At 39.8% G+C, this 23,437-nt stretch overlaps 1 protein-coding gene across 1 annotated transcript in view; it reads left to right on the plus strand.

Annotated features, from left to right (window-relative positions):
- The window catches only part of RELN (reelin), a 292,013-nt gene that overhangs the window by 162,147 nt on the left and 106,429 nt on the right, over nucleotides 1-23,437 (plus strand). The window contains exons 11-14 of the mRNA XM_074169082.1: nucleotides 13,854-13,999; nucleotides 17,708-17,859; nucleotides 21,313-21,425; nucleotides 23,150-23,358. Coding sequence (XP_074025183.1) covers nucleotides 13,854-13,999; nucleotides 17,708-17,859; nucleotides 21,313-21,425; nucleotides 23,150-23,358 — 620 coding nt within the window. The remainder of the gene's footprint in view (nucleotides 1-13,853; nucleotides 14,000-17,707; nucleotides 17,860-21,312; nucleotides 21,426-23,149; nucleotides 23,359-23,437) is intronic.

Genomic DNA, 23,437 nt, shown 5'->3' on the forward strand with positions numbered 1-23,437 from the left:
GTTTAGGCCACTCCATCTGCTTCTGGAATCAAGCTTTTTAACTTTGTTTTTACCTTTTTTTTGTCCCATTGGGGCTTTCCAGAACAATGCAACTTCTCTGCCATGACCAAAACAAAATGACAGTTTATACTGTCATGTCAAAGATCATGTAACAGAAAATGAGAAACAGCTTCCTTTTAACGAAACAGTGCAATGTTTTTGAAACAAATTCAAGTCTCTCTCTTGGGCATTTTGCAATCTACCTGTTTGTTTATCTTGGTGTTGTTCGGCTACCACAACTCACTTCATCATAACCCATCACAAAAAACTATGGTTTCCCACTTTTTCTAACTGTGAATATCACATCACATCACATCATTCAGGTAGTGGCTGCTCCTTAAAAGTCTCTTTTTCATTAAGATCCTGTTTTGATATATGAGATCCAGCAAGATCATACAACCTTGCGAAAAACTCTTAAGGAGCCCTACAAGATACGTGTGCACAAAGTTCCTTCAAATGCGGAGTTGTTCAGCATCTGGAAATCAGTTGAATTCTTGCTTTCTATGTTTCCAAGCAGTCAGAAGTTGAACAGCAGTTGACTTTCTGTTTCCATCCTATTTTTCATTCACAAAAAAAGGCAGTTTTGATGTCGGGGTTCATTTATGGTGCTGGTAATGGTTTTGGCAATTGCACAGGAAACAGATGTCTAATACTGAGGGCAGTAAGAGCTTGGTTATGGCCTCATCCTTTTCCCACAGAACCTGATATGAATAGTTTCAGATTAATCGTTGTAGAAATAAATAATCCCACTAATCTACTCACTGTACCTGCATATTGACTTCTTTTTTTTTTACTTCAGTAAGATTATTTAAACTACAATGACAAAGCTTTTTGATGAGATTTTAGAATCAAATAATGTCCTGAGTATTTAATGAAGTCATTTTCTGTGATCAGTTCACATTTTATTTTTTGTGTTGTCAGTTTTATCTCTGGATTTTAAAATCCAGTTTACACACGTGGAAGTGTGAAAGCAAAGGAAGGATTAATGTGCCACAGGTGCAGTTACATTGTCTCAGCTGGCCAAGCCTGAACGCTGCTCGCTCCTTCTGAAACATGCACAAACAGCATCTGAACTTTAGCAAATAAACCTCTTTCATTGTTGTTATTGATTTTTTTGTTATTGGGTCTTTTTGTTTTGTTTAGTTAAACTCAGCCTGTTTGTGTCAATACACAACTATAGTTTCATGAAAGACAAGGGACCTAAACTCAGAGATCCCTTAGTGCTTCTAGACAGAAATCCCTTACAAGCTCAAACCTTATATGAGATGCCAGTGAGGATACACCAACCTGCCATTCCTCCAAGGTCATCTTCTGTTTTAGGGACAAGTGAAATGTGCATCTGTCTGTTCCCAGCTGACATTAGGCTCCGTGTAGCCATCTACACCAGGTTAAAGCAATCTGTAAGGCTGTGGTGTAGCCACACTGGATTAAGGCTATATGTGATGCAGGACTTCTATTCTTCATGGGACCCTGTAGTTATTTCAAACATTTTTAGTGTATCTAGATTGTCACCAGAGCACTTCCATACTCAAATTTCGTTTTTAAGGTTTTTGCTCCATTTTTCCTCAAATTTTCAGGAACAATCTTGCCAAATATGATTTGAACAGATTTTGCAATGCGAATTTCATGTTATGTCAAAAGTAAAACTATAAATTGGGTCAAGATTTACATCAGATTCAGCATAGCATTATAACACCAAGGACAATTTTTTTGACAAAGTTTTTGTGCTTTTCAGGATTGAAACATTATATAAAACTTTCCAAGAAACTTCTAATATTTTCTTTAAAACCTTTATATAGCTCTAATTTCAGTTCATCACAAACACACTATTTTGTATAAATACAAAGATGCGAATATTTTTACATTGTGCATTACACCACAATTTAAATGTTACCACACCAGTCACCTCTGTTTCAAGCAGTGTTTCACAGCGGTCATGTAACTTGGCCAGTATAATGGCAGAACGACGGCAGCAATGGGTAGTACCATCTTCACAGGATTCCCAATATTGTTAATGCTCTCAGGCTGCAGGAGTTCATAGAACTTGTAGGAAGCTGATAGGAGATTTCTCTATCATAGCCAAAGGCACTGGCCTGCTGAATAATGTTGGAGAAACCCTGACAGTGCCACAGGGATAGCTTGCATCAAAGCTAATTCTGGGTCTCTTTTTGCTGCAAGACCTTTTGCTTCCCATACATCTAAAACTTGCTAATAGTCCTGATATTTGTTCAGAAAGTCTGTATAGAAGTTTTAAAGTTTTACTTACATTTCTACTATTTTTTACATTTTAACTCTCACCCTTGTGCTTTTTAAAGAAGTTTCCATACCCACGGTCTATCACTATGTCAAACTCCATTTCAAGCTGATGAGACCTTTTCTCTGCCATCCAAGCCTGTTTGTGCCATACAAGTTTCAATTCATATCCTCCTGTCCCTTGTCAATAAGTATTTTAGATAAACCGGCCTTCAAAATCTTTCTTGAAGTTTTTAACTTCTTCACTGGCTTCCTTCAGTGCTTTTCCTTATGAGTTTCCTTCACAATGCCAATGAACAGTCGCATTTCTGGATGTTATTTGTTGTCTAAGTCGGTTTTGATCAGTATATACAAAACTGTGGGTCAATTCTTTTCCTAAGTTGGGCCATAAAGATAAGTAATTTCATTGGATGGAGGGAATGAATTATTAAGAAAAACAAAAAGAAACAAGAAAAAAGCTCTTTCTAAATTTCCTCAATTTACTGGCCTTATTTTGTGTGTTCATCCTTTCTTGCTCTCTGCCTTTCACTATCCAGAATGACTGATTTTGCATATTTCTCAGGTGGAAGGGGAGTGCCAAACTGAGGTAGCTCTTCCAGCTGGCAGTTAGAATTGAAAGAAGAGTTAAAAATGCATACCTATTTCTGGTATAAAAAGGAGTAGAAACAGTCTTTCTCTAACTGTACTTTTTCTCTAAGTGTTTACTTCTGGACTGCCCCAGCAGGCGTTGCTCAGTTGGTAGAACCTTCTCCTTGGAGGCTCTGTGGCATATCCTCGGTAGTGAATGAAGCAAACAAGAGTACGAACATGAGCCCATGATTTTGCACACCATAGTTGTTACAACATCCCCTTGCTTGGCTTGGGCTTGTGCAATCTCCCAGGCATTGTCATCAAGGCATGTACCCTCATGGATGGGCCAGGGATTGTTTCCAGTAGGCAGCAGGGACGACACCACTCTTCTGGGAGGAGAGTGGTAGCCCAGGTGGGTGCAAACTCTGCTGTCTCATTTGCTGTCAAGGCCAGAGAATGGTCCCTGGCCTAATCTGGTTACCATTACGGTCCTTGCATGTTAGAACATCCCCATCCATCCTTCCAACCATCCCAGACCTTTTAAGGGAATTGTCATTAAATACGATTTTGTTGCCTTAGTGAGTTACTTTGTTAGTAAGGCATTAAGATATGGTTTGTTTAGAATAAATGTTGCTGTTGCTTACATAGTTAGATGTGGTTCAGCAAGTTCTTTCCCAATAGTTGCTCAGTAGGTGGCTTTTAGAATTGCTTGTTATATCTGGTACATGCTCTTGGTGGATGCTTATCAAGTTGCAAAGAAAGTATATTTTTTTCTGTAGAAAGTTTACTTCAGTAGTACTTGAGCTCTACTAAAATAAGTAGCAAACATTACAAATCCAGGAGTTTTGCTGGTAGAAGTGCTCAGATTAATAGCGGCTTGGATTAATAAAGTAAAAAGACCGCTGAAACAAAGAAAAGTGCTACCATGAAGACTGTTGTCTGTGTCCTGGATTAGGTTCTATGATGGATTCAGTCACTGGAGTGTACAGTGCAAGTAGTAATGGTAATTATGCACCAATGTGTTCACTCCAGTTTGTTGCAGAGTGTGTTCTCAGTAAGCACTTGTGGGAATTTGCCTGTGCCCAGCTTGGGAAGCAGTTTCTCCTCCTCTCCCAGCCTGCTTGAGCTTGGACCAGGAATTTCATTATGTTTCTTGCTGCGCTCAGGAGCGGTTGCGACTCGTTTGAAAGCACATGGCTGGTTGCAGACGCAGCTGGAACTGGCTACTGAAATAGGAAGCAAGCTGAGAGATAAGCCACTGAATTTTTGTGTTTCGGTTCCAAAGAAGACAGCAAAAGACAAGAAAGATGCTGTTAGCAAGGCCAAGTAACCCTTAGGAGATTAATTGGATCCACTGGAACGTATTTATCTGTGTTGGACTGTGTGGAAGGGTGTTGAACAGGATAAATTCCTGACTGCATTTCAATATTTTCAGTGACAGCTCTGGGCATGAGCATGGTCTTGCAATTGAGCGTGGTTAGGATGTTGCACTGGTGGTTGACGTCGCTGAAAGGCGTGAAGTGGTGCTGTGCTCTGAGAGCTGTTAAAGGTCCGTGGAGCTCAAGACTTTGTAGCTAATTGGGGGAAAAGATGAAATGTTCTTCCTTCAGTAATGCTTCTTGGATCTCTACTCCTATAGAAAAAAAAAATGATCTCATCTTTCAGTGGATACTTCATATATCTTGTATATTTGACCAGAAATTGTTGTGTTTTGAGGTACAACATTTGCCAAGTTTTTTAGTTTTCTCTGATTGCTCTGGTCCAAGATTGGATGTGCAAGCTCAAAAACTGAGGTTGAGAAGGGAGACAACCTCAGCAGTCTTATAGTTCACGTCTCTGCCGTGCTTTGATTATATCAAAATAGCACTGAGACCAAGCCACCTGTCTCTGGAATTTTTCCACATCTAGGAAAAAGCAGTACAGATCATTACAAACACTAGAGCGGCGATGTGTTTGGTCGTGATGTGTTAACCCAGGGACACTTTTCATCTTTGAGAAGACTCAAGTTACAGAATTGTTGTCTCACAGTGGTTGCAGCCACTCTTCACTGGGTGGCTGGAGGTTGCAGTCCAGCTGGTCAGCTTAGTTGGTTTGGTCTGCAAGACTTGGAGACTGCACCTGAGGTTGTCTGTGCTGCTGCGCTGAGAGCATGCAGCCCTGACTAACATGGGATGGGGGAAGTGGGAAGGTCTGCACCAGTCTCACTATGCAAGCTGGGTTTAGGACCAGGGAATGGTACCTGATTCAGGTTATTCACTACCATGGACATGACCAATAAATCCTGAAAATGCCTCTATCCCAATATCCTGATACAGTAAACCCCTTACTCACTTTAACCTCTCAGCTTATTTTAACTTCCCAGAAATGCGTGCCAGCTTAGCAGAAGAGAAAACTGTATAAAATGAGAGTGGGAGAAGTGAAGACTCACACTCAGAAAAATATGCTGAAGATGCGTCCATAAAACTCCCTGACCTTCCACCACACCCTGAGCACATCAGGCCTAAGCACAACCTAGATCTGCGAGTCCTTCCTGAACCTGTGTTGTTGTGTGTCACTGAGCAGGGAAGACATGCACGCAGGCCTAGGAGTCTGGCAAAAAAAAAAAGGCTGATTAAGCTATTCCACACCCCCAGCTCCAGAGCAGATTTCCAAATGTCTGAATATGCTGTTAATTAATAGGAATGGCATTGGATAGTCTTCTTTCAAAACAAACATCCTAATAGTCCATATATATCTTTGTCGGGCTTAATTGTTTGTGATGAAATGAACAAGATTTTATTTTCCTCTTTTGGTTTTAAATTCTTTAAAAAAAGGTTGAGGTACCCATTGTCTTAATTAGATCAAATGTATCTGTTTGCAGGAGGAAAGGTGATGCTCTAGGTATGCCAGTGTGAAAATGGCAGACGGAGATTCCTATGTCCTTATATTGGACAAAATTATACAGATATAGATGCTTCTGACAAGTCTTTTGTTTTTGAGTAAGATATAGCAAGGCAGTATTTGGTCTGTGGGCCAAACCCAGCCTTCTAGCCAGCTGCTTTGCCTTGCAGGAGCCCTTATCCACCGCATCTTCCTGGGAAGAGGTGAGCAGGCTTCCTGCTGCACCTCATCTGAGAGCCATCCCTGCTTCTCTGTGGGTGGAAGGAGGAGTGTGAGAGGGGAGGAGAGGTGAAGAAAGCAGAGCAGGGTGCACAAAACCTGTCGACCAGCTCCCTTTAGTGAGAGTGTGGGCAGTCTGAGCTGTGCCCATGAGGAGGCATCTGTACATCCACAGGATATACATATCCATGGATGTAGCCCGTGCATGGACTTGCTCTTGCCTTTTTTGTTGTTGTTGTTAATAATCACACTTTTAATTAAAATAATAATACTTAGATACAATGCCTAGGGGGTCATTAGAACTGATAGGTGGTTTGCTGTGGTGCTGTGAGTTGTTTGGGCAGCTGAGAATCACTGTCGGGCAGCGATGCTGAACCTGCACCTTTCTCCATGCCAGTTCCCTGTGGCTCGGAAGTGTGGCAGGGGGTGGCAGGGAGCCAGAGTTAGCTCTGAGCTGGCGTCAAAGCACCGGGGGTCTTTCCTGCCTCCTAGAAGGAAAGAATTTGGTCTTTGCAGGTCACTGTGAGATGCACATTAATAAAAACAACATGAATTGACCCATTAGATGCCAAAGAGTAGAAACAACTTTGGTTGACTCTTTCTCACTCTAATTTTACAGTGGTGTAAATACACATCATTACTTTCAGAAGAACAGATGATGTTTAATCACAGTCACTGGAGAGTGCTAGAAACATCAATAGTTCCCAATAACATAGAGGAATAGTTCACTTCATGCCAGTTAAATGACTCATTAAGGAAATCAGTCATTACCAGAATGACCGGTGTTGTACAAACATCATGAAATATCCTAGAAAATTAAGAACCATACAAATCATACGAATCACTCATAAACAAGCAAAGTGTTTTGAGCACTAGCATTTGAATAACAGTCTATAATTAGAAATGATGAGTGAAAACACACTTTATAAACTTTTTGTTACTGTGTCACAGGACAAGTTTCATCCCGTTGTTTTGGAAAGGGAAGGTGCACTATAACCCACCATGCACCTGGCCTGTTTGAGCAGCCAAGGTTTTCCTTCTGTAACCTATATTAAATGATGTCAAAATGTAGCATGTGGGAAAGATTAAAGCCCTGTTTATCTCATGGGAAAGTATTCTAATCACATTGTGGTTTTTCCTTTGGTTAAAGAAGGGACTTCAGGCCAGAAGCGTTAATAACCAAATCCACAGAATTTAGAATCTGTCCTAAATTCTGTCATCGTACCTTTGCTGGCTGAGACATTGCATACAGAGTATGATTTTATCAAGACTGAATCTATCCTTCTACCTGCTATCATGTCAACATCTAAAAATTTTGAAAACTTGCATGACTCATTCCCAGAAAGACACAATATCTAATTTATGGCTCCATTGACAATGCTGCTTTAATTAATTTTCTTCATCTTTTTTCTTGTTCCTCTGCTTCTTATATCTCATCTGTTTGCATTGCCTAGATTTTAATTAAAAAAACCTCTCCTCTCTAAGGAGCAATCTGAAGTGGCAAAAATAATCACTTAAAATATTACAGTCATTAAAAAATTGGCTGCGGTCAAAGCCATGCATTTTCAATTTGCCGACAAACGATATTTTCGTTTCCTTTTAAAGTGCGTTTTGTATTTGAATAGCATTCACCAGCCAGCCTGGCTATGAGAGATGCTCCTCCAGCTGGGTGGGCTGCGTGACAACTCCTTAATGGGGGAAATTGATGGCCCTCTGCTCATGTAGAGGTGAAGGCATACTGGGCAGATTTCTTTCCATCTGCTGTCAGCCCTTTGCAAGCTGGCACTGCCCAAATGCCCAACACATTCATTCCAATGCAAGAAATGTCGCCAAAAAATAAATTGTGAGGCTACAGCTGTCTGAAAGAATCATCGGGGCCATTAGGCCCAGGAGAGATAATATAAAGAGGTGCATCAGTGTTCATCTGATAAAAACCTAATTAAATGATGGTAAAGATGACTATGGATACTTTAACGGCACAGAGGTGAACAACATTTTCATGGGAGTGTGGGGACGAGCCTCAGCAAGATGATATGCAGCACCTCAGCCAAAAATCTGTTACACTGAGGAATTTCACACTAGTGTTTCCTGTTGATGCTTTTCTGAATGGCACAGTTGTATCATTTAGTTGCCCTCTGTTCTGCTCTCCAAGTAAAGAAATCCCATACTGTAAAGCCAAGAGGTATTTATTGATTCACAAGTTTGACTTGAACAACTGGGACAGAAACTGGTTTGGATGAACTTCAGTATTTCTGTTTACATTCCCAATCTTTGTCTTTTGAGCTTCTAAAAATCTTCAGGGCTGTGTCCTTAGCTGCAACTGTGGCATAGGCTGCTCTGGTTGACGCTTGTGCTACTTCACATGGCAGGGTGAACGGGAGACCTCCAGAGGTTGCTCCCAGCCAATGGGCCATGCTGAGGGTAGCAGATGTCTCTTTACATAGTATTATCATGCAACTCTAAAAATACAGAGATTGTTCAGGCATGCTATGTGATGTAGGATCCCAGATCTTACTTGGGGCCCTTAAGCCATTTAGATGCCATAGAAGGTTGGTCAGTATTTATTTATGAAAACATAAACATGTCCAGTTGGAAAGTACCTGCTTCACCAAATCTGATTTCCCTGCTTTTGCTGACCAATGGTTTTGAGCAGTCCTAATTGAAAACCTTCTGCATCTCAGACAATCAAGAGGCTTCCCTAAAAGCACCTACCAAAAAAAAGGTGAAAGCTGTAGGTGGATGTAAAATGTAAGGAGTATAGAGTAGGATAAAGAAGGGTGTCAGACTCCTGCTAAAAGGTTGATTTTGAAAACATGCATTACTCTCTCCCATAGTCTGTGTCTTCAAATTATTAGCTGGTGCCCTCATACAACAGAAAGCTCACCTGAATTAATAAGACTTGCTGGCTTTCATGGACAACTTGACTAAGAACTGTACTCATAGACTAGAAATATTCATAGATAACAGCAATTTTAGCATGAAAATGTATTTTTTTTTTTTAGTAGTGGTACCATTGCAGCATCAGAGCCCTGAGCAAGGAATGTACCACTGCCGACTCTTCAGGCACAAACCAAAAGCCTGTGTCCCAGGAAATTGCAATTCATTTACAAAACCAGAGATAAGCTGGGACTGGGGAGATGTGAGAGTAAAAGGAAATATTACAAGAGGGGAGAGTGCTTGTCCTGATAAGCAGTGCATTCTTCAGTGTAACCAATGACAAGGCCTGTTGAGGAAAACACTAAGTGTCTCAAGGACATCATCTTGTGGGGAATTTGCCAAACATGGTGGGCAGAACGGGCGAGGGCATGCAAGTTTGGTCATCTCACCAGCAGATGTAGTGGCAAGCATCGGCAACCAAGGAAAAGTGAGCTATGAGGTGTTGCATGTGGGAGGTGGTGGAAGCAGATGAGGGTGAGCCATGTAGGACCTTAAAAGCAAGGGAAAAGCAGTGATACCATAAGTATCCAGTAGACAAACTTTAGAAACACAGAAAATTCAGAGTGAAGATTAGACTGGAAGCTAATCCAAGCATGCTGAGATATGGGAATGCGTCCAGCCAATTTTCATTTTGCCCTATTCATGCAAAGCAATAGCTTAACAATTGCAGCTAGTGAATAATAGTATTAGTAGTGCCAGATTAAATTAAACTGTTTTATTTTCCCTTGGGATGACCCCAGTCCCTGAACGCAACTTGGCTTCTTTCCCTTTGGCGACAGGCGGGGGTTGTTTATTTAGGAATACAACAGTTTACTTATGGCAGGCTGATAGTCCCTCTCCAGTTGCAGACAATGGGAAGTAGCTGCTGTTGTGAAGTGGCTCCATTCAAGTGCCTGCAAATGTCCTGTGTTCTATTATGTAGGTGATTGGGGAGAAAACTTTGTTTAATGAAAGTTATCAGATTTGTCAAAGGGTTTATTCCCCAAATTATTATTTTTTTCTCACAAATTAGTTAACTTTTCAGTGTTGTAATTTGTGCAAGGATGCATTAGATGTTCCATGTGCTTTTAATCCCCTTGGAATAAAATTAAACTTTCCTTTAGTTCTGGACCTACAGCTGATGCTTCCACGGTAACAAGGAGAAATATCCTACAAGTTGCTGTCATTTGGCCCTTCTAGTTACAAAATTTGCACAGCAAGCTAATTTGTTCTTATCTTATAAATCATTTAACGCGTAAATAAAAATGAAACAGAGAACAAACTGAATCTTAAATTTGTAGAGAGAGAGAACTCTACATCTACATAGAGAGATCTGCAGTACCTCCAGTTTAGGGAGAATGTAATCCAGTTAGTTTCAAAAGGCAGTACCTGTTCATTCCAGATTTTTTATCACTTTGGAATGACAAAAAAACCAAACCTGTAAAATTCAGTCCTTAAGTGCTGGAAGTATAGAGACTACCACTGCAAGTGTAAAGCCTTTAATTTGGGAAAGAGGCAGCACAGGATGTAAATTGTACTTCAGTTCTTTGTTTCTAAAGGCTTGGATTCAAATCCTGGGTTGAGCCCAAGAGAAAAGGAGTCTGATGGTTTCAATTCAGCCTCTAATCTGTTCAAGCCTTATTACAAAACTGCAAAATAATTCAACACAGTCAGCAGCCTCCTCGGTGTTGAACAAGACTGACAAGGTAGTTGGGGTCGATGCTGGAGAGGTACCATCTCCTGTGGAGCTTCCTTTGCTCCTAGAAAATTTGGCTGAGTGCTCTTTGAGGTTGTTCACTCCTCAGCAGCCCATCAGATGACAAAAAAGAGCAGTAAAAGCAGCAACAGATAGAGACTGCTTGGAAAATAGAAAAATATGGAAGCTAAATGTGAACCAGGGGGTGATGATTATACAGGCGAGAGAAATGTGGTAGGTGGAAGAGGATGAGATCATGAGCAGAGGAGCCCTGGCCCTTGCTGGGGCAGCACAGCTCATGGAGGTGGGGGTGGTCCTCACCTACTTCTCCCATGGGCATGTGTCCAGGGTCCCAAATGGTGGCACTGGGACAAGAACATACCCGAAAATGATGACACTTCCTCAGAACTTCTTTAGAAGCCATAGATGTGTTTTGAGCATCTTTCTTACTTTCTTACTCTCTTTAAAGGTAATCAGCTTCTATTACTGGTTTCATAGGTATGTAAAATAATAGAGGGAGTTAAAACTGAGTTGGAACTTTTCTTCTGCATAGCTGTTTCACAGGAGTTTCAAATCTAACATGAGCAGAGGGTGATTTGAGGCATACGTTGTGTGGGTCATTAACACATGAAATATGCATGAAATACATATTCATAGATGCTGTGGAACTGTCTATAAAAGCATAGAGATAGTTTTATAGAACTAATGACTTCTGTATCCTTTTGAGCTTTCATAAAGGGTTAATCATACACCACTGTATAAATAATTACATGTTCACCCTTTTGCCAAACTGCCCATTTATTTATCTTGACAACCTAAATGGAAACACCATCAGACATACTTCAAAATAAATATTCTGTTAGGCAGCAGAAGGACATACAAACATTAAATGATAATGGGGTTGTGTCTGTTTTGTGTTTATTTTAATAGGTGGCTTTCATCAGGCAAGAGATTACTAATTTCATGCCCCACCATCAAGTATATACTTACATATACCTTAGCACCTGACAAATAAGTAAGGTTTATAAAGGATTTCCCAAAGCTTTTATGCAATTGTAATAACTAGCTCAGTAGGATCTATTTGTCTGTTTGTTTCCTAAGAGATGAAGGGTTATGTATAAATTTGAATTAAGTTTTAGCCTGTATATTTATTTTTAGTGTATTTACTTGACTGCCTGCAGATAATAGGAGTTTTGTGGCAGATTGATTGACAGATGAAGGATACTTCATTTCTGTTCAACAAATGAAGAAAATATGAAAAGCAAGGAGCAAAATTAATTATTCTTTAAATTCTGAAGTTAGCAATACCTGTGAGCATGAAGGATAAAATCAGTGAACAAAAGCCATTTTTCAGTCTACTATAAAAAACAGCCTAGTACAAACAGTGTTTTTCAAAGAGAAGTAAAATACAAAACTGTTTTATTAATTTGTGCTGGTTATAAAATATTTTATGTGAAAATTATTCTGCCTTTTCAGTGGCAGCAGCTGTGTATATGGTGCACTGTGTATATGGTGCATTAACAGAGCAAGGAGACTTGTGACAAAATCTATTTAATTTCTGTGATAAATTATCAACACTTCAGAATCTTTCTATTGCTTTGACCTTTCTTTGGAAGAAAAACACTTTAACAGCAATTTGCTTATTTTAGCAGTTGAAGCAGTCTTTACATTTTTATAGTGTGTTTATTTCTTTAAGTGATTTTTAGTCACTGTTCATAAACACAGAGCTGTTGTCATTCCTCTAAAGACCAGAAAGTCTCTCTACTAAAATCAGACATCAAGTACTCAGATTTTTTTCTAACAATGTATAGACATCTCTAAAAATGTAGTCATATATTACATTCCTAAATATAAATTAATTGCTGAGTTATAGGCAACCATACTTGAAAATAATCAACAAAATCATTTCAGTCATATCTTTTTTTTTGCATTGGTAAATAAAAGAAGAGTTATAGAATATGACAAGATGTGTTATTTTGCATTTGGCTCATAAAATCCCATAGACAAAGATGTACTGGGCAGTTTTCATTTCTTGCCACATCTTTCTATTTGTTAAAAATTTAATTATTCACTTACATGACACTACCATGACCTTTTTAAAGGCAGAAGAGGCGATTGTGGTACTTTCCCTTGGCGCGTTATGAAGGGGCTCAGAGACAAGAGGGCATTGCATAGACAATACTGAAAAGGTCAATGCAATTTGGCATTATTGTATCTCTTTTTCAGATGTTGAACTGTGGTAAGAACCCGGAATTTACTCTAATTAATCATTTCTTATTTCAGCCTTCACTTTTAATGTGACCAAGATTTCTCCCCCAAAAAAGTGTTTGAGCTAATTATTACTTTTATCAGTATTTCTTGCAATATGAACAATTCAATAAAATACCAAGTTCTCAGTTTGCATTAAGGCCAAGTAAGTCTTCTTTAGAAGCTTCCAGTATGTTTCAGCTGCACAGATTTTGCAGACTTTTATGATTTCATCAGACACTCAAGAAGGCAAAAGCAGAAAAGAAGAAAATCTGTACTGTAGCCCCCATGTGCTCCTCAGAGCTTCTTCCAGGCCAATACTCCTGGAGACTCTTGGTAGTCAGGGCTCATTGGGGCAGACCCATGGCTTCACTTGATGTTGCTGAGATGGTATATACAGAAATGCAGGGGAAAAGCAGATGCATTGGATTTGGGGGCAGCCTCAGAGACCCCCTGAGACTCTTGTGTCACAAGAGCTAGTTGCCTATAGAGCTATTTGTTATGCTATATGAATTAAATATGGCAAATGTAGCCTTTTCACTCATACACTCAGACTCAAAGTTCATTGTATGGCAATGCATAGCAATTTTACATGCAAACACCTCTGCTGGCCAAAATTCAGGCATGGAGAGCTCATATGTGTTTCACAGCATGAAACTCTTATGCTGATAAAGTATCCATAGCAGTATTTGATATACTAATAGAGCTATTTGTACACACAGTTGTGTGTGTGACAGACATAATGGCAATGCTTTAAAATAGAATTAAAAAGCACCCAGAGGTATGGTACATGTCTTTTCTGTGCAGATACAGCTTTACAATAGTCTGAAGTGCATTTGTAGGGAAGCAGGTATGAGATCAGGACACACTCATTGGGAGAGGGCCAAGAAAGGTAAAAGATGACCGTCCATTTTCTATTTATATTTTGTTTCAGGCATCGGTTAGTCATTAGATAACATACAGCTCGCTCTGAGCTCTGGCGGTGCATGAACCCTTGCAAACCCGATGTAACATCACCTCCTTTTGTCCACAGCATAGTTGCCAGTCAGATGGAAACTCCATCTACTTCCACGGAACAGAAGGCAGCGAGTTCAATTTCGCCACAACCCGGGACGTGGACCTTTCCACGGAGGACGCCCAGGAGCAGTGGGCAGAAGAGTTTGAGAGCCAGCCTAAAGGGTGAGTGCCCCTTACCTGTGTGGGGCCCTAAGACTAGAATAAATAACAGGTGATTGTGGATTTTAGGAAGGAACAAGTCTGGTAAGCTCAGGAGGAGCAGTCTGTCTCCAGACCACTCTGTCACCAAAGCTTTTTTTCATTAAAAGTCATGCTTGTGAATTACATAGTCATTCTGAAGAAACACGCGAAGTTGATCTGTTTTGTCATTCTGTCCCACCTGAGTGTTTTTAACAAACTCATATCCATATGAAATCAAATTCCTTGAGAATTTCATCCCCCTCTGGATCCCTGCTGTGAGCCACGCTTTGCCACGAGAGAGCTCCTGCTTGTGCAGAAGCCTGCAGATGCCCAAGGAGGAGGAGGTGGAGGCAGGACAGCTGCAGCAGCAGCCTGCTCTCACCTTCCAGCACCAAGAACATGGCCATGCCTACCGTGCCAGGGGTGAGGATCTGGCTGATAATTTATTATTTTTACTTTAGATAAATACAGGATTTCAAAGAATACCTGTAAAGCCAGATCCGGCAGGGACTGCTGCAAGGGCACAGAAAGTAAAGAAACCAACTACGACAGCAAAATTGCCACTTTTACCAAAAACATAAGTGAGCTTTAAAAAAAAAGAAGTGTCCTGGTAAAGAAGTATCATTTTATATACCTCAGCATATAAACTATGACAAAAAGAAGATAACCAACAATGTGGTCTTCGTTCTTTTTTATTTTTAAAAAGAAGAATTTCATTAGTTGCTGTAACCCCAGGGCAATGAGAAATGTATATTGTTAATTTATGGGTCTCTACTGAATGTTGATTTTAACCTACAAAGTGTTTCAGATCATTAGCAGCTGATTCAAATGCTGCCTATCCTGTGCTGAAGGTAAAGAGCACCTTTTAAGAAGCACATGCTAATGTGTCCTGTGGACACGTGGTGTATTTGGGCCTTACAGGAAAAATATTCACCGTGAACTCTGTTCCAGTTTGAATAATCAACCCATGGCGTAGCAGGTGCTGTTTCAGACAAAGGAAAGAAAATGAGGACGTGTGTTGTGTGTTAGGTGATCACGTGGGATATGTTTGAGATGTTTTCTCAGTCTCTTTTCCATCTTGAAAAAACAGGACAGGAGTGTTACCTGGGGACATCTGCCCTGTTTGTAGACAGGGCCAGATCCCTCATTGTCAGCTGTTCTAATCAGGACACCTCTTCTTAGATAATGAATAAACTTTTAAAAATTAATTACAGAAGTAAATGCTGCAGTGAGTAGAAATATGAAAATAAAATGCTTATACCATACCCTGTTTAGCAAATTCACAATTTCTTCTGAATTTGGAATATTACATTTTCACTGTCATGCAGTGTCTAGCTCCAGTCTTCAGGTGCCACCACTGCCAGCCTGGAGTGAGGCAGGCTGCAATGGCACATCCTGATGCAGTCTCAGGAACCAGGTCTGGATCTGCCCCCCCTCCATGGAAAATCTTGGTGGTGTGGCAGCCTGCCCTAGCAGGGAAAACTTTGTTTTCTGAGGCACTAGGTGGCCAGCCCAAGACCTCACAACATCTTCCTTTTTTAATTTTTTTTTAATTTTTTTTGCTTTTCAAATTTTATTCTGTATTTGAAATTCTATCAATTCTTTCAATTATTGCTATAAGAATGGCGGTTTAAATTGCATGCAGCCGTCAATACACACTGAACTCAGGTGATGTTATAGACTACATCCCCATCCTATAAAACTCGCCATCACTGTCCCTTTTTGCAACATTTCTGTGGGGCTTTGCTTTGGGAATTGTACACAACTGCAAATAGATGAGCTTCCTTAATCCCTTCTAAGAGAAATGTTTTTGAATGCTATTTGAACTATATTTGAAATAATGGTTTGCTGTATTTAAATAATCACAGAAGCACTTTATACCTGAGACAGAACTTGCAGAAAGTTCTGCAGCTTCCCTTTGTAAGGTCAGCTGGAGCCTGTCAGCTCTCACAGCAAAGGCAAAAGCAGCCCTCGTAAGGGAGAGGGTTTAATCAAGAATATCTACATCTCTGTCATGCCATCACCCAGGTTCTTTCTCCATTTCTCCTTACAGACAGCGTTTTGATGCATTTTTGTTAAAGTGCCTGTTTTTAACGTTGTAGAACTTTCATTTCTAATGCTGCCTAAAAGGAGAGGATCCCTGGAAACATCCATGATCTGCATCATTCATGACCCTGAGTTGTTTTGTGGGTCACTACAGAGAGTGTTTTAATTGAGCTAAATAGAGCATACAAAAGATCAATGGAGCATTGTGAGATTTTGTGGTGTAAGTTAAAGCAGGCACAACTGTTTAATTCGGTGCTTGCCTTCAGCCCCAGAGACCCATTTTCAAAATTGTATTTTGATTATATTGCACATTACCTTTAAAAAGTCTGCATGACTTCCCTCAGAATTAGGGTTTGGTTAAACTGTGCTTCCATTAACATATTTATATTTATATAAGAAAAGCTTTTTGGTGATGCTAAGCTCGCTAATTCCTGTGTAAATGACTGACAGATTTAAAGCAGGATTTCCAAACGTGCACATTGCTGGTCTGTCACAGCTTAGGTCAACTGGGAAACTGGCAGTTTTTAAGAAGATCCTAGAAATATATTTTGAAGTAGTTGGAATGGTTAAAGTGATAAATAGATGGTTAAGTTCTTGAAATGACAGTTTATGAAATTGTCATGTGGCACATCACTGTTAGAGCTTGTTTCTGCTGCAAGGGGACAGGAAAAGGCTCTGCCTTCTCACAAAGGCTTCTGAACTTCGGTGTTTTCTCACTCATCCTGAATCACGCTGGCTAGTTCAACGATTGGATTATCAGGATTTAGTGATACTAAATAAATTCATCACTTTATCAGCCTTATATTTTTAAAATAGTTTATTATGAATTAATTAAGACTTCAACATGAATAATAATGTATCAGACCAAAATAATGTACAAGTTTTCAACAGTTCCTAATCTTTCAAAATATTTTAATCGAGTTTTGAAGAAATCAATGCTTTCATGATGAAAACATATTTTCAATAAAAATATTTAATTGAAAATTCTGCAACAGCTCTTTTAATTATCGCTGAATAAAAATAAGAGAAAATGTTGCACAGAAAAGCTGAGAAAGATTGTATCATCACATATTAAAAACACAGCAGTCTTCTTTTGTATTCTGTTCATGCGTTAGTTAAAAACTCTTACCCTAAATGCTCAAAAAGATGAAAAGAGAGCATTTTCAGCTATTACCTACATGTTTAATGACTATGTAGCAGATATGGTGGACATGTGGCTTTTCAAGTTTCACTGATCTATAAACCTTAGATTATGCAAAATGAAACAGAATGCAATTATATTGTAAACATTTTTATGCCAGAAAAAGAATGAAGATGATAGATCAACACAACACTAAATATTTGGTAATAGTATTCCTTAAAAGCCTCATTTTTTCAGTAATGCATGGTTTTCTGCCTTTCTGCCAATTTATTTGAAATATTTACATTTACTTTGCTTTATTTGAGTCAACTGAGTTTAAAAACTAGTATTGAATATGTAAGTAATGTTGTAGGAATCATATTTGAAATACAGCATTTTGTTGTCCTGTGTAAGAGTAGAAGCAGCTACTTGTGTAGGTACAAATGAACTCTTGGAACATGTTTTGTATGAGTTTATTGGTAACATGCCTCTGCACATTCTCCGCCCACTGTTGACCTCTCCAGGTGGGACATATTTGGAGCCGTCATTGGTACTGAATGTGGGACACTGGAATCTGGCTCTGCTATGGTATTTCTCAGAGACGGAGAAAGAAAAATATGCACTCCGTACATGGACACTACAGGTTATGGGAACTTAAGATTCTATTTCAGTATGGGTGAGTATATATTCCTAGTGTAATACAATACATGGAGCATGTGAGATTTAAATTGTGCAGTATGCATAGAACTATGTTAAGTACTCCTCAGAAGAGGACAGCTCTGATTCCCAACTGTGATACCCACAAGGATGTAAGACTGACCGCTCTCAGTCAGACCAAGAGTCCACCCTTCTGGGTGCCCACACAGGTATGCAAACATGGTGGGCACATAAACAGGCCTCCCAAAAATATTGTCTCAGATGGCACTGACTTGCAGATGAAAATTTTTCTGAACTAGACATGGCACTCTGAGTTTAGTAGCTGTTGGTGGGCATTTCTTCTGTGGATTTTTTTTTTTTTTGGCTGATATAAACATTTACCTCCAGGTTAAAACAGTTTAATATAGAAGTTACGTGAAGGTGTATAACCCAGGATTTGCTGGAGTAGCAGGTAGGTCAGGTGGTCCCTCTACAGTGTCTATAATGATCCTTGGTATTAGTTTTTATCAACCGAACCTGCCTGTTGTGTCCACAAGACCCTGTAGCCACTCCATAGTTAAACAATTCTTCACGTGACGTATCTTGTCTTGTACCTTCTAATTTCATTTGATGCCCCTTACTTCTTATATTAGAAGAGATGGTTGTATCTTTGTCATCCTCACTACACCACAGAGGATTTTGTGGGTACCTGTCTTATCCTTCTGCAATCACATCCATGTGGATTCTGGTGTTAATCCTCCAAAGTGAACAAGGTTGCAACTGAGGATGACATTGGAGTAGCACAGGGGTAGGACAGCCTTACCTGGCTGAACCCACAAAATAGTTTCTGAAAAAAAGCTCATATTATATTCATAAACATTTTTCTCTGCTAATGCAGTGGCCCAGTGTGTAGCACACAAATACTGTGCTACAGTCTTCTTGGAGGAGATATGGCCTACATGTGGCATCCCTAGTGAAAAGCACTGATGTGGCGTTAGCATCATCTGTGGACTTTCCCTGCTGGAACAAAGAGCAATCTCAGTGATTTACCAGGGCTAAGAAAGCAGCCAAGAACAAAAGTTTCCTGCCACTTCTCCTCCCCATTGTTGTTGTCATTGCCACTGCATTGGTTTAGTGTTGCAACAGACCAAAATCCCTATGAACGTGGTAGTTATCATTCAGTACCTCACAGTGTTTTTCCAGAACTTTTATTTTACACATAAAGGAAATTGCATGAGGTTATTCTCTCAACACCATGTTTAGAGGAGGTGACGGGTTTTGCTTAAAAGTAGAGAATAATAGAATAATAAAGGAGGAAGCAGAGACTAAACTTATGACCTCCACAAGCAACCTTCTGAATCAACAAGAAAAAACACTCTTTATTTAATGAGTGGAAGACCTCATGTTGTTGTCCTGAATTGTTGCACATCTCTGTGTTACATGAATTACCAATAAAGCACAGGAAAAAGAGGATGCTTTTTCCCAGTTCTTCCAAGCATTATAACACCTGCAAGAGAAACAGGAAAGAAATTTTCTCAACCTTATGAACTTAGGGGAGAAGTTGTCAGCACATGCAGGCACAGAGGATAGTGGGATATCACTTGAAAAATGTATCCTGTATGTACTTGTAAATTAAATACATAATAATTTAAACATTCAGACAAGCAGAGGATTTGAAAGGACACATGGATGTTCCTTATTACAGTATAATACACATCAAAGAGGCACATCTTATCTAGCTCTCTGGACTACTTTGCCTATTCCATTCCAAGAACTGGCCGTCTGCAGTGAAAATAGCAGAGAAAGTGTTTCATAACCTTTCTACTTTACAGACTTTCCAAAGAAGCTTCCTCATCCTGTTTTTTTCTTGTTTTTTTTGGGGGGGGGGGTTGGGGGATTGGGTTTTTTTAAATACCTGCAATACCCACAGTGTACAGGTGTCGTGGTTTTGACCGGATTGACCAATCAAAACAACAGATGGTCCCTCCCTCCCCCCTCTAAGAAAAAGAGAGGAGAGGAAGAGATAAAAGAGATTTATGAGTTTAGAAAAAAATTAAACTAATGAAAATATTAATAAATAATGAAATAATAAATAATAAGAAGAAAAGAAAAAAAAAAAAGGTATACAGTATATACAAAACCATATCAAGCTCCCAGGATGATGATCACGTCACCAGCAGGCACAGGGAAAAGTCCCAGACTGGACTCGGTGATGGACAGGAGCTGGATTCCAGATCTGGAGTCAGGAATGCTCAGATCAGGATCAAAGGCAGATGAACAGACAGGGTCCTCCTTGGATGTCGGCCATTGGAGGAACAGAGTTGACCCTTTGACCCCTCAGCTTTTATACTGAGCATGATGCGGATGGGATGGAATACCCTCAAGGTCAGTTTTGGGTCACCTGTCCTGTCCGCTCCTCCCTACAGGTGTGACCCCTCTACACTTTTCTGCTTCAGACCTTCCAACGGGGCAAATAACAAATTTACTTGACCTTGGTTTTTATAGCAATAAGTATAAGCAAGGGCCTCTCTGCAACCATTCCTTGGTATAATCAGGTCTTATCACTGTGAGAGTGAACGGTTTCTGAACAATATGCTGTTAATTTCAGATTTTAGTTAGTTAGAAGAGGCCCAGCTAAAAAAGTAAAATTCCTGAACAGAAAATTAGTTCTGTTTTACCTCAGACAACAGGGAAATGAAGTTTCCTGTTTCAATTACAGATATTTTGTCTTAAAAACTTTTTTCCAGAATGCCAAACTAGTGTGATGATGTCCATCTGGTAACTATAATGTAGAGCTTGATGCTCAAATCTGCCAATCAGATAAGCCAATTTGCTCTCTCAGATAAGGTTAGTAAGTGTTTTGGGTTCTACATATACAAAGATACTTCAAATACTGCCCCGTCCCAGTGAGGCAACCATGACACACGTTTTGTGTGATACAATAGACTCTGTCCATCCCTTTTAGGATATGGTGTAAATAGTAGAAGCAGCAGCACAACAAAGAAGGTACACAGCAGTCTTCCTCATTTCCTACTAAGAGCAAATTCTCAGCTGCCAAACTATCAGATAAGAAGTATTTAAGACATCCTTACGTACAATGTGTGTGGTTGTAGTGAGTGTGAGTACTGAATAACAGTTTACTGATGAGACTCAAAAAGCTGAATATTTCTGTGTAAATAGGATTTAAAATATACAGATAGAAGTATTGCTTTGGGCACAGCATTTTCTATTAAAATTGTTTTGATAAGCTTATTAAGAGAGTTACTTGAGGTTTTCATAATTGTCAACCCCCTTGATCTCTGGCGTAGTATATCTGATCAAATAGTTCTTATACACTATGTCCTTAGGGCTGGTGTCCTTTTTGTTTAATGTCCTAAGTTAAATAGCATCTGGTTGTAATTATTTTTGTAATTATGGCTGTGTAATATGATTCCACTTTCCAGTAACTAGGGCTTCAATTAATTTTTTTCTTCCTCAAATATGTATTGTACAGGGGGAACTTGTGATTCTGGAGAATCCCATGAAAATGATGTCATACTTTATGCCAAGATTGAAGGCAGGAGGGAGCACATACCTCTTGATACCCTCACCTATGCTGCTTACAAGGTAAATCATCTTAAACAAAGTAGGTGGATCAGATTGATAGATCAATCTATTTTTAAGCCATCACAACAATGTGATGTGATGCATTCCATAGGTGCAACCAAACACAGTCTTCCCAAGCACATAAATCAGGTGCAGGTCTCATAATGATTTTGCGACAGCTCTGCAGTTACTGCTGATCACTCCACGCCAGAGCAGGACTGCGGCCTTGGCTAGTGCTAGGATAACAGGCAAATGGAAACAGGAAAAAATTTTCAGCCATCAGCTGAAAACTTTGGTGGTAACACCTCCTCACAAATAATTACTCCTGTCTCCAGTCAAGCTCCTGCTAGCCACAGTTTGATACTCAGGAGCTACGTCCTGAGAGGGTCAGTCATGGTGAGATCCATCCCATCCTCCAGGCTGGGAGGAAAGTGACTGGGAAATGCCTGGATGTCTTTCCTGTGCCTGGTGCAGGAAATGCCACATTTTACACTTTTTATTTCCATTTTGGATACAGTTGTGTGCCCTCTAAAAGGGTCCACAGTGATGCAGGCACAAACTCAGCCGCAGGAGGCAGTTGCTGGCAGTGTGCGCAGGCAGCTTCTCCTCTGCCACTAGTGCAGTCTCCTTCCAGCCATGTCCACCACCCTCAGGTGGGACAATAAGGACCTCCAGCTTGCTGTTAGGATCCTTCCTGTCTAGGGCAAGGAAGCACTTAGACCATGTCTGCCCTGAGTAACCCAGCCCTGAGGTCTCCTTTCTCTGTTGCTGTGAAAAAGATAGCAAAAATTGATAGGTAATACAGATACGCATGGATGCGCTAGAGATTGAAATGCAGTATGATTATACAGTGTATGGGAACTATGGTGGCAAAGATGTGGCTGATTTCAAGCCCAGGTTTGTGCACATTTTCACTGTACCTCTAGCACTCAGAGAGCAAATGTTTACAGTAGGGTTTGGCCTGGGTATGGTTGAGTCACTTGCATTGTTTCATTGTGCGTGGCTTCCCTCCTCGCCTGCTTCTGTGTGAAAGATGGGGTAGAACTTTTTTAAAACTAAGGAAGCTGTAATTGTAGAATAATAAAAAAAAATAATTGAGGAACTTGGGGAAAGATAGGATCTGAAATTACACTGACTTCATTGTGGAGGTTTTTTTTAAAATGAGCAGTTTTAAAGCTGACATCCTCTTTTGACATAATGAAGGTCTAATTACGTTGCTTCAAGACAAAGGCTAAGATTTATAAAGCAGTGCTTTCATTTATTTCCACAACATAACATCCTCCCTGCATACGCTTGTGAACTCATGCTGTTACTCCATTCTCACGTATTCAGACTAGACATGCCATTACCCTGTATTTGCTTCTGTGAGCTGAAAGGCTGAAGGACAAGTAGCACCTTCCTTTACCAATGAAGCACTGGCAAAATAAACTCATTATTTTTCAGAACACAGAAGGTACAGTCTTTTCTATGGTGTCTTGATAACCAAACAAACTGATCCCACTAAGGTGGTAAGCAGCACTGCTATCCAGAGTGTTAACAGCTATGTGCATAAAATAAAAAGTTTTTATTTGGGATCTTCTGTGGAAAAAGGTGGCTAAAAAAGTTTAACAGAAATGAAGCAAGGAGAGACAAAAGTACATGTTTGGTTCAGCACATTTGAAGTTGCTTTTCTATTTTAAATAGTACCTTGTGATCTTTTTAAATAATATTTGTTTTATTTAAGCCTCATTTACTTTCTTTTAAAGGTTCCATCTTTGGTTTCTGTTGTCATTAGTCCGGACCTGCAGACTCCAGCAACCAAGTTTTGCCTGAAGCAAAAGAGTCACCAAGGCCACAACAGGAATGTCTGGGCTGTGGATTACTTCCACGTCCTCCCAGTGCTCCCTTCCACGGTGACTCACATGATCCAATTTTCCATCAATTTGGGTTGTGGAACTTATCAACCTGGTAACAGGTACAACAGGCGAGATTTCTCTTTTGATTATCAGCTTTCTAGCACATTTTGGTTTATAGCATCTCTATGAGTATTTTTT

This window comes from Numenius arquata, chromosome 2 (assembly GCF_964106895.1).
Source record: "Numenius arquata chromosome 2, bNumArq3.hap1.1, whole genome shotgun sequence".
Classification (NCBI taxonomy): Eukaryota; Metazoa; Chordata; class Aves; order Charadriiformes; family Scolopacidae; genus Numenius; species Numenius arquata.